At 45.0% G+C, this 11,025-nt stretch overlaps 1 protein-coding gene across 1 annotated transcript in view; it reads right to left on the reverse strand.

Moving 5' to 3' along the window:
* Nucleotides 1-241: 241 nt before the first annotated feature.
* The window catches only part of PDCL3 (phosducin-like 3), an 11,181-nt gene continuing 397 nt past the window's right edge, over nucleotides 242-11,025 (reverse strand). Inside the window, exons 2-6 of the mRNA XM_005860470.2 lie at nucleotides 8,545-8,674; nucleotides 6,065-6,155; nucleotides 5,634-5,777; nucleotides 4,414-4,622; nucleotides 242-685 (exon numbers count right to left, since the gene is read on the reverse strand). Of these exons, the coding sequence (XP_005860532.1) occupies nucleotides 543-685; nucleotides 4,414-4,622; nucleotides 5,634-5,777; nucleotides 6,065-6,155; nucleotides 8,545-8,674 (717 nt within the window). The 3' untranslated portion in view covers nucleotides 242-542. The remainder of the gene's footprint in view (nucleotides 686-4,413; nucleotides 4,623-5,633; nucleotides 5,778-6,064; nucleotides 6,156-8,544; nucleotides 8,675-11,025) is intronic.

An 11,025-nucleotide genomic window follows, 5' to 3' on the forward strand; every position in this document is an offset into this window, starting at 1 on the left:
GGATAAATACTAAGATTTTTTCCCTATCAATCATCCCTTTGAGCTATTAATCCTGTTGCTACCTTTATAAAAGAATAAATATAAACAATAATGTAACTGTAAAGCTTAGTTTGCAGTTTTTCCACTATATATATTATTCACATTAAAAAAAACTCCATATTCCTTTGTATATAATGATATGTGAATAAATAGTGAATAGTTTTATAGCTTTCTTAAACCACAAGTGAGGAAAACAAAGACATTTGCCATACCAACAGCTGGTCTTTATTTTTTTAAGAAAATGTTATTAATTTAAAAAGAGTTCTAAGAAATCCAATAGGATTCCTAGCAATGATTATTCCTGAGAACTACGAGATTTGAAACATAATTATAAAAGGCTAAAAAACAAAGGATTCATTCCTACTTTTTCCTTTTTTTAAAAAAAATCCAGATCATCTGTCATATCAAGAAAGCTCAGGCCCAGCCGGTGTGGCTCAGTGGTTGAGCATCAACCCAGGAACCAAGAGGGCACCGGGCAGGGCAGGACAGTACCGCGGCACAGCTCAGTCATCCTCGGAATCGCTGCCCCTGCTCATGGGGATGGAGCTGCGCACTGAGGACAGCAAGGCGTCTTCGATTGGCTTTTTAGGGTTTTCCTCCAGGTCCGTCTTAATTGCTCCAGACTCAGACAATTTCCACTCCAACTCTAAGTAATAAAGAAAAAGCAAATCACCTAAGTCAGACTGCACAGGGCTCTACGAGTCAGTTGTTTTCTTTGCAGAAACTACAATCAACAACATTTGATGACAATTTAATTTTAGTGCCATAATTATAAGGTACCTAGAAGAAAGGAAAAAAATCGAACCTTGAAGAAGGAAAACAAAAATACTTTCAAACACTTTTCCAGACAATGAGATCAGATGAGATATTACATACATTGGGACCTATTTGGTAATTAAAAGAAGAGACTAAACCTATCTCCTAATGACTTCAATTTCTCAGACTCCACAATTTCCTAGGAAGGAAATCAGTCTGAAGCATTTAAAGGAAATTCTTTCCACAGTCCTGCTGGCTATCTGATCATTGTCCTCTTTTAGTTAACAAAAGGAAAATCTTCAGCCTCATGTCCAATATCTCTAATAGGAGTCAAAGGCTAAATGGGTGATGACATCCTTGAACTGATCATTTGTTCCAACTAATTAAAAAAATATATCACAAAATGAATGAGTGACTAATGCCTCAGTTACTGTATTTCACTCTCTGATAATCAGTGAGACCTTGTGAAGCAAAATCAGTAGAGGGTCCAGGCAGAATTAAGGGACTGGAGGAGAAAGTCCACAACAGCCTGGTTTAAAGCAATGCTCTGTTAATTAGATCCTGCCATTAAAGTCAGACAACCAATTTTACTGAAGTCATAGTACTTTAAAGTGCTCATGGAGATGAATAACACCAGTATTTTCAGTTTTCTTAGTTAAATGTTACAAAAATTCAACCAATTTCTTAAAAAAACACACACCACAAAACCCAAGTTTAAGATTTCTGATTCTTGACTCAAAAATACATTAAATCCACACATACATTCATACATATAAGTATATGTATGCTGTATGCCTTTACACACTGGAATAACTGATGTAACATACTGATGTGCATGTTTACACTTTTCCCAGTTGAATATCATATAGTTATATAAAGTAGTATGTAATCATATTTTAACATGTTTTTAAAGACTACTAAAGCATAGTTAGACAGGTTATTTCAATAAAGAGGTTTTGACCTAGCAGGAAGCCCTCAGGCCTCAGTCTCTCTCTCTCACATTATATGTGTGTGTGAATTTCCTTTAAATACACACACACACGAGGCCCAGTGCACGACATTCGTGCACTGGGGTAGGGGGTGTCCCTCAGCCCGGCCTGGGCCCTTTCGCAGTCCAGGAGCCCTCAGGGGATGTCCAACTGACAGCTTAGACCCACTCCTTGTGGGCATCCTTAGCGCTGCTGTGGAGGCAGGAGAGACTCCCGCTACCACCGCTGCGCTCGCCAGCTGTCAGCCCGGCTTCTGGCTGAGTGGCACTCCCCCTGTGGGAATGCACTGACCACCAGGGGACAGCTCCTGCGTTGAGCGTCTGCCCCCTGGTGGTCAGTGCATGTCATAGTGACCAGTCCTTCCACCGTTTGGTTGATTTGCTCATTACCCTTTTATTATATACTAGAGGCCTGGTGCACAAAACTTTGTGCACTCGGGGGGGAGGGGGGTCCCTCAGCCCGGCCTGTGCCCTCTCGCAGTCTGGGACCCCTCAGGGGATGACCACCTGCTGGCTTAGGCCCGCTCCCCGGGGGATTGGGCCTAAGATGGCAATAAGACATCCTTCTGGCAGCCCGGCAGCCCTCGGGGGATGTCCACTTGCCAGCGGGGAGCAGGCCTAAGCTGCAGTCGGACATCCTTAGCGCTGCTGAGGAGGCAAGAGAGGCTCCCACCACCACCGCTGTACTGGCAGCCATCAGCCTGGCTTGTGGCTGAGCAGAGCTCCTCCCATGTGAGAGCGCCCTGACCACCAGAGGGCAGCTCCTGCATTGAGCGTCTGCCTCCTGGTGGTCAGTGTGTGTTATAGTGACCAGTCATTCCCAGTCCTTCTGCTGTTAGGGTCAGTTTGCATATTACCCTTTTACTATATAGGATAGAGGCCTGATGCACAGGTGGGGGCCGGCTGGTTTGCCCTGAAGGGTGTCCCGGATCAGGGCGGGGGCCCCACTTGGGTGCCTGGCCAGCCTGGATGAGGGGATGATGGCTGTTTGCAGCTGGTCACACCACCTTCAGGGTGGGGGTCCCCACTGGGGTGCCTGGCCAGTCTGGGTGAGGGGCTGAGGGCCGTTTTTAGGCTGGCGGGTGACTGAAGCTCCCAACCTCTCCTTTTTTTCTTTTTTTTTTTTAATTCTGGGATTTATTTATCTTCTATGGCTGTCACTGGAGCTGAGAGCCGGCTTTAGCTCTGAGGCTCGGCTCCAGCTCTGAGACCTCGGCTGCTGAAAGCAGGTATCTGGGCTTTGTTTGGCTTCTATAATTGAAACACTGTTGCAGCTCCAGCTCTGAGGCCCGGCTGGCTGAAAGCAGGTTTCTGGGGATTGTTTAGCTTCTATAATTGCCACATAGTTGCTTAGAGTGCAGCTCAGAGCTAGGCTGCGGCAGGCGGGGAACCTTGGCTTCCTCCATCACTGGAGCAAGCAAGCCTCCTGTTCGCTTCAGCTGCCTGGCTGCCGGCCACCATCTTGGTTGGCAGTTAATTTGCATATCGCCCTGATTAGCCAATGGGAAGTGTGTCGGAGGTACGGTTAATTACCATGTTTGTCTATTATTAGATAGGAAGATTTGACACCTCCATGTTTAACAGGTAGAAAGGAATAAAAAGACATCAGTTATAAGTTAAGAGAAAGAATTAAATAAACTTTTAATTTAATTTAAAAGTTACTAAGACATTCAACTGAGAAAATATTTCTATAGAGATGATTTACATATATATGTACGTGTATATATACATATGTATAGATGTGTTTGTGTGTGTGTGTGTGTACGGATTCGTGCACATTGAAAGGAAATTCATTAGAAGGTGGCTGGTGGAGCGGGACTGGGTGAGATGGGCCAGACACGCCCTGGAGCCAACTTCCTATGGTCTCTCTGCCCGTCGGTCCCTGCTGCTACCGGCCACACCTGGGGTGGTGCTGTGGCTCAAAGGGCATCTGTGGAATGAGTGGGGTCCCTCCAGCAGGTGGGGTCCCTCAGCCTGGCCTGTGGGGATCAGGCCGAAACTGGCTCTCCAATATCCCCAGAGGGGTCCCTAAGTTCGAGAGGGCACTCTGCAAAGTTGCTGTAGTATAGGGTGTGGAATGCAAACGCAAATGTGCAGTAAACCAGATTCGGGGCCAATAGTGGCCCAGCAACAACATAACCCACGGCTCAAGGTGGAATCCACGGCCCTGTGAGGAATCGGGCTCCCTGCTCTCCGGTTTCAAGGTGTGTTACCCGAGAACCGCCACTGCCAAACTGCAGTTCAGCAGCTCCTGTGTTGAGGATCTGCCCCCTGGTGGTGTGCATCACAGCGACTGGTAGGACACTTAGCATATTAGCCTTTTATATAGATAGATAGATAGATAGATAGATATATGCATCTGTCCTAATATGTTCATGTGACTTAAACAAAAACGAATGATATGATCTCAAGCTATAATTTAAAACATTCAAATATAGGGACAAATAAAACATTAATATTAAGTATATTTTAAAAGTCCACCTTGTCCTCTTTTCACTGAGAATCATTAGAGCCCAGTTATTCTGCCCCACTGACTGGTCTGAGATGAGAGATTAAATATGCTTCTCCCCATCTCTACCATGCACTAGCCACCTCTCCTGTGCCCTCGACCATCTCAAAGAGGCCCTTACCATCTATTGTCAGGTTCATGCCACCAAACACTAGAGGTCCAATAAACTGAGCCTTGATATCACCTTCAAGGTAAACAAATATTGTGGGCAGATTCCTGTCAGGATAATTGGGTATGCAGGTTGTTGAAATGGCTTTGATAAATTTGACGTCAGGAAACTTCCTGGCAAGTCTACTGAAGTGCTGGTTTATCAGGGAACAGAGGGGAATCCTATAAGACAGAAATAGGAAACAATAGTGAGAGAAAAATCCTAAAAAGTAAAAATAGAAGCAGTTACGATTCTGCATTTATACAGAACAAAGCTCAACTAGCCTTCTGCCCTAAGTGAAAACTCACAAGAGGATCTGCTACTCCAGTCAAGATGAATTAACATTTTTAAAAAAACTTTCTGTGGCTTAGTGGTTGAGTGTCGACCTATGAATCAGGAGGTCACCTTCAATTCCAGGTCAGGGCACATGCCCAGTTGTGGGTTCAATCCCCAGTGGGAGGTGTGCAGGAGGCAGCCAATCAATGATTCTCTCTCATTACTGATGTTTCTATCTCTCTCTCCCTCTCCCTTCTTCCCTGAAATCAATAAAAAAAATATATTTAAAAGAGCCACAAACCTTCTAATATGTTCAGGAAAAGTGAAGAACTCAAAATCCAAAGTCCAAATTAATATTCCGAAATGTAAGTCGGAAAAACAGCATCAATGTAAAAGATAATTGTTATGCCCTTTTCCATGACAGAATATTCAAGATTCAGAATGTGTAAAACAGGTCAGAAAGCATTTCCTGCTCTAAAGAAACCCTATACAAGCTCAACTCTGAGGATAGGCCTGGAGGTGAGAAACATGGAGGACCACTGCACCACTCAGTGTGGACAATCATTACAAAGGCCACCCTCGCCACCTACGAGAGTGACTCACACGTGGGATTATGAAAAGCCAGAGTTTCTCTAGAGGAATAAATACATTAGGAATTTCTTTTCTTTTCTTTTTTTTGGGGGGGGGAATTTATTTTCAATAAAAGTAAAGTCTCTATTGTTACACTGTAACAAACGCATTTGTGTTAGTCACAAATATTAATTTGAAAGTCTTAAGACAAAAATTAGGCATTAAGGTTTGGGCAAATCAGCCACAGAAACACATAAGATAAAATAATCTCCAATGTGGAATAAACCCAAGATGTTCAAGATATAAACTCAAATGAGCACTGAGAGACAAAGCATAAGATCACTCACCCTTGTTTGTAAAGGTGCAGGATCACCCACAAGCCCTCTCCGGCTTTGGTAACTTCCTGAACATAATCCTTTCCTGAGATCTCCAAAACTTCTCCAAATTTATTCCTCAGTTGAGTTGCTTTCAATTCAGCCAGTCTCTGCTGCCTGCACAACAGGAGGAGTGAGTTATCTCACACACACACACATGCATGTGCGCACACACACATACACGCATGTGCACACACGTATATCTTTCAGACAGCAACCTTCGTAAAGGTCCAGGTTTATTTATTTGCCACGTGGCAAAAGTCTAAGACCTGTTTGCTGAAATCTGAAATATTATTATTTAATTATGGCCTTTTCCAAACGTGATCTCAGTCAAAAAATTCATTTTCCAAATGACACACATTGTAGTGCCACACACAAAAACAGTCCCTCTGGGTGGCACTAACCTGTACATTTCAATAGCTCGTTCATCTTCCTCATTAAATTCATCTTCATTATCCTCCAATTCTTCCAGAGTCATATCTTCGTATGTTTTCACTGAATGTAATTAAGTTAGCAAAACCAAAAAATTTAAAGGAAGAACAAACATGCATTTTGTTTTTTTTCCTTCACTTTTCTCCTAAAGATGTGCATGCAACACCCAAGACTCCCAGCCCACCAAAACCAGGATGCAAAGTACTTCAGGCATTACACTAGTAAAAATAAGTTGGGGTGTTTTAAAAAGACAGAACTAGTGTGTTGGTATCTACAGGCTTGACTTTCCTACACGCCATAGTATGGACATGAATGAGAAGTTTCCCAAGTTTATAACTCACCTGGCAGAGCAAGCCCATACACTAGTGGGTGGTGTATCACAGTTCTCCTGTCTCCCAGGAGATGGAAGGAGACCAGAGGGTGTCCTCCCACTGTGAGCACACCTTTCCTAGAGTTACAGGGATTATCACAGGCTCTTGGTATTTCCAGGCCGCTCTATCTTTCCTTTTAGGAAAATGCTATAACATTTGTATTTTGTTTTTATTGCCATAAACGCTCTTGCTTTTGGTCATCAAAGCAGGCTTTTGTCCCTGACACCCACCCCATCCCAACAAAGAACTGCTTTTATCAAGGTCAACAATGATCATTTCTTGACTGAGTAGCATGTGATCCCACCCACTGCCTCCTCTGTGAAAGACTGCCCTCCAATGGCTTCCAGGACCCCAATGCTCTCCCCTCCTCCCACCCCTAAGGCTACCCGCCTTTGGACCCTTTGCTGGTTTGATCCCTTTTCTTCATCTATAGCCACTCCCTTGTTGATGGTATCTCATGGCTTGTAGTATGCTGACAACTCCCAAATTTATGTCTCCAGCCCATATTTTCTGATTTGGAGAAAAACATACCCAACAGCCCACTTACCATCTCTAATTTGTCTAATAAAAATCTCAAAGTTACTATGTCCCAAACAGACTTCCTGATTTCACCTCCAAATCTGCTCTCTCCAAGCTTTCTTCATCTCAGTCGGGGTCCCTCCATCCTTCTGGTGGCTCAAGCCCAAAGCCTTGTAGTCATCCTAGACGTATTTCTCTCAAACCCCTCAGAGGATCAACCCATCAGCAAATCCTGTTGGCCCAACCTTCAAGATATATTCAGACCTGACCACTTCTCACCATTTCCACCACCACCACGCTGGTCCAAGCCAATGGTACCTCTTGCCTGAATTACTGCAGTAGGTTACAGACTAGTCTCATACTTCCTGCCTTGCCCCCCACTGTCCATGCTCAGGAAGGCGGCCACAGGATGGTGCTGCCAACATGGAGGACACATGTCACTCCTTTGCTGAAACATGAAACTCCAATGACTTCCAACTCACTACATAAAATCAAGATCCTCACTAGAAGCTACAAGGTTCCAAGTGGTCTGACCCCTAGTTACCTCTCTGAACTTACTACTCCTCTCTCCGAATCATACTGGCTTCCTTGCAGAACCTCCAACACACTTTTCACTAAACTAGCTCAGTTTACCTCCCTCAGGTCTACCCAATGTCATTCCTAGTGAGGTCCTCTCTAACCCTATCTAGAATTATACTCAACTCTCCTCCAACCCTTTCAAGGCCCTTTCACTGCCTTATTTTCCTGTATTTCATTATGTATTGTTTATTGTCTGTCTCTCACTGCAGTGTAAGTCCCACAAGCACAGGGGTTTTTGTCTGGCCTGTGCACGGTTAAAGCCCCCCTGTCCAGAAAAACACACGGCACACGGTAACCGTTCAATAACCACTCGCTGGATACATGCTTTGTAGTAAGACCTTCTCTAAATTAGCTCTAATATGTAAACGAGATTCTGTGTCAGTAGTTCTCAGACTCTAGTGGGAGTCAGAAATCCTTTGAGGCACTTGCTTAAAATGCAGATTCTTGGGCCTCGCCTCCCCCCCTCCCAAGACTCTGATTCAGTAGGAACTGAGTTTTTACAAGCACCCCAAGGATTCCAGTTCAAGTAGTACAGCTACCTTTGAGAGAACCCCTCTCTCAGATCCCATACATTGTAAGCATCTTATGCTTCCCCAAATTAAGGTATTTAAATATTTTCAATCAAGGCAAAAGGGACTAAAGTATAAGCTCAGAATTATACAAACACTATAAACTTTGAGCAGATTTCTATGACATTATCCCAAGTGAATCGCAAACTAGAAAGTCAAGTTCAAGATTGTCATGTGCTCAACTGACACACACGAGAAACTGTGGAAAGGAAGGGGGCCTTGAAGTCCCCTACTTCTACGGCCCAGGAAGACAAAGGTAGAGACATGCTATGACTCGCTTGCGGCCCCACAGCATTAATTCTGGCACCCCAATCCCTTGCTCAGAGGATCCTTCCACCAAAGCAGTTAGAGGCTCAGAAAGCTGTTTCCTACCCAGATAGACACAGAACAGAGTAATACTAAAAGCAAGCTCACCAACTGACTGCTGAAGGACTCGCTGCTCTTCCTCTTCTGCCTCCTTTTCCAGTTCCTTCAAACTTTCCTTCGCGGGCAAGATGCCCTTTTTGCGTAAGATGTCATTCCACTCAGTGTCTGCATTGGGGTCCTAGAGCAGGGGGACCAAGGATACATGCCATGAGTGCAAAGTCCACTGAGGAGGGTGCCATGTCGGGCAAGGGGTCAAATGGGAAAGGTGGTGGGAAGAAAAATTCAAATTATGTTTCTGAGAAAGTGTCAAAAGATTCAGAGGCCCCGTTCCATTCTTCCTGTCCTCCACTCCACCCCCATCCCCATCACTGAGGGGTATAAAACAGGATAGGATGTGCAGATCAACATCAAAACTGAAACCAAGGCTCTGACCTGACTTTTATCCAATATTCATGTTAATGACTTAGAGTGATTCATTCAACAGATATTTACTGAGCAGATACTATATGTAAATTATTGCAATAGTAGGGAAGAGTGGTGAATACCAGAGCCACCGATTTTACAGTCGAGAGGAAGAGACAGGCATCAAACAATTAAATACACAATCACAGACTTATTACAAACTATAGCAAGTGCAATGGCCAACAGGCTGCTGACCTAGAATTATGAGGGCCTGCATTCCACAGGATGGGGAAAGATGGTCCCTCAGAACAGGTGACATTTAACCATCTCTGGAGGGTGAGAAAGTATCAGACATGAGTGAGGACTTAAGACATTACTTTCCAGGCCGAGGGACCAGCATGTTCAAAGGGCCCAAGTGAAGTATCCATCTTATATAAAAACTGCTGTTTGAAATTTTAACCCTGCTATTTCTGGCTTCAGTAAATGCTTGCTGGCTTAAATAATAAGGAAAATAAGACTACTCCCATTTCAGAGAGGCCATTAAACCTTCCCCAGACGAAGTTATCAGTGCTGGCGTCAGGCCAAGCTTTTGGTCGAGGTCTCAAAGCGCCAGCACATAGGGCCCTTTAAGAACTTGCAAAGGGAACCGGAAAAACCCCATATTGGGGAGACAAAGAGGGTAAGATAGTATAAATACAGGAAACTTCCTGTGTGATTGCACCCAGAATTTGAGAGACATTTTCCTCTGGGCCCGCGCGTAATAATAAATGTAACTCCATCTCTCTAAGCGTTGCTTGGTTCTTCTCCGGTTTTTCTGTAACACAAGAGCAGCGATATTGAACATCTCAAAGTCCTGTGGCTGCAGGAGAAGCACGAGGAGAGCCTGATGCTAGGCTGACAAATTCTCTAACAGCCAAACCTGAGAGGAAGAGCTGGGACCCACAGACTAGCTCACGATGGCTAACACTTGAGTGTTGGGCGCTGGATACTTTTCTAAGCCCTTTAGTTGTATCAACTTAATTCATCTTAACAAGCCCAGGAGACACTGCATTTAGGAAGCCATTGCCATGCTGGGACAAGTCAAAGTTACCCGGCAAATGTCAGAAGGATAAATGTCAAAGTGGGCTCTTAGCTCCAGAAGCCAACTGTTCAAACGCTGGCCTTGCACAGCTCGGCAGGAACACTGCTAATGGATCTGGGTTGAAAGGTGTAATCAAGGAGCCCTGTGGGAAGGGCGCTGGATAACCGGGCCCCAGCCCACTCCACGTCGCAGTTTAGCTGAGACAGAGCAAAAGAAAGATGAACAGAATCCTTTCAACCGGGTGGTCAGGGAAGGCCTCGGAAGAGGTGACATTTTTAAGGAGGGGCCTGAAGGATAAAGAATGCAAAGAGCCATGGTAGCCCCGGAGCTTCCTCACCAACATTGAGAGTGTCTGGTTTGTGGCAGACACGCTGTATTTGCAGGGGATCATCCTCTCCAGCCTCAATGCCTCCGGCCCCAACCAAACCCACACTAACTTTATTCCCATTTCCCACTGAGCCAGAATCCATTCAATCAGAATTCCTGCCCACAGGGAGGTCTGGACGGCAGCAGAATGACCTGTGGGGGAGCGTCCTTGACGACTTAGTTATCACAGGTTTTTGCTCATAAAAGCATCCATTTTCATTGTGTTTTCATTCATTTTCTTTCACTTTCCTTTGAGTTTTAGTCAAGTTCCAGAGACAATAAAAGGACAATACAAGAGGATCTTGTTTTAAGACGGAAAATAACTGAGCATCGGGGCTCTTCGGGCTGAGTTCTGAAAGCCAGGAGAGCCCCCTCAACCTGAACTCCAACGTGAGGGGAAAGAGTGGAACTAACCCCTCCCCAGGCTCTAAGTGGAGTCAGAAACAGGGGTGCCACCTCTGCTTTATACTATGGGACCCCCAGGAGGGACCCTTCACTTCTCCAAGCCTCAGTTTCCCGATCCGTGCAAAGGGTCCATGACACACCTGCTCAGGTGCTCAGTGAGGGAGTTACTAGGAAAGAAGTAACTGCCAGGTGGGATACGACCTCAAAGAGAGGTAACCCCAAAGAACGGAGGTGGAGACGCCCAGGCGGCAGGAACGCGCCCGCCCTCCCGCACT

The sequence above is a fragment of the Myotis brandtii genome, unplaced genomic scaffold, assembly GCF_000412655.1.
Source record: "Myotis brandtii unplaced genomic scaffold, ASM41265v1 scaffold1347, whole genome shotgun sequence".
NCBI lineage: Eukaryota > Metazoa > Chordata > Mammalia > Chiroptera > Vespertilionidae > Myotis > Myotis brandtii.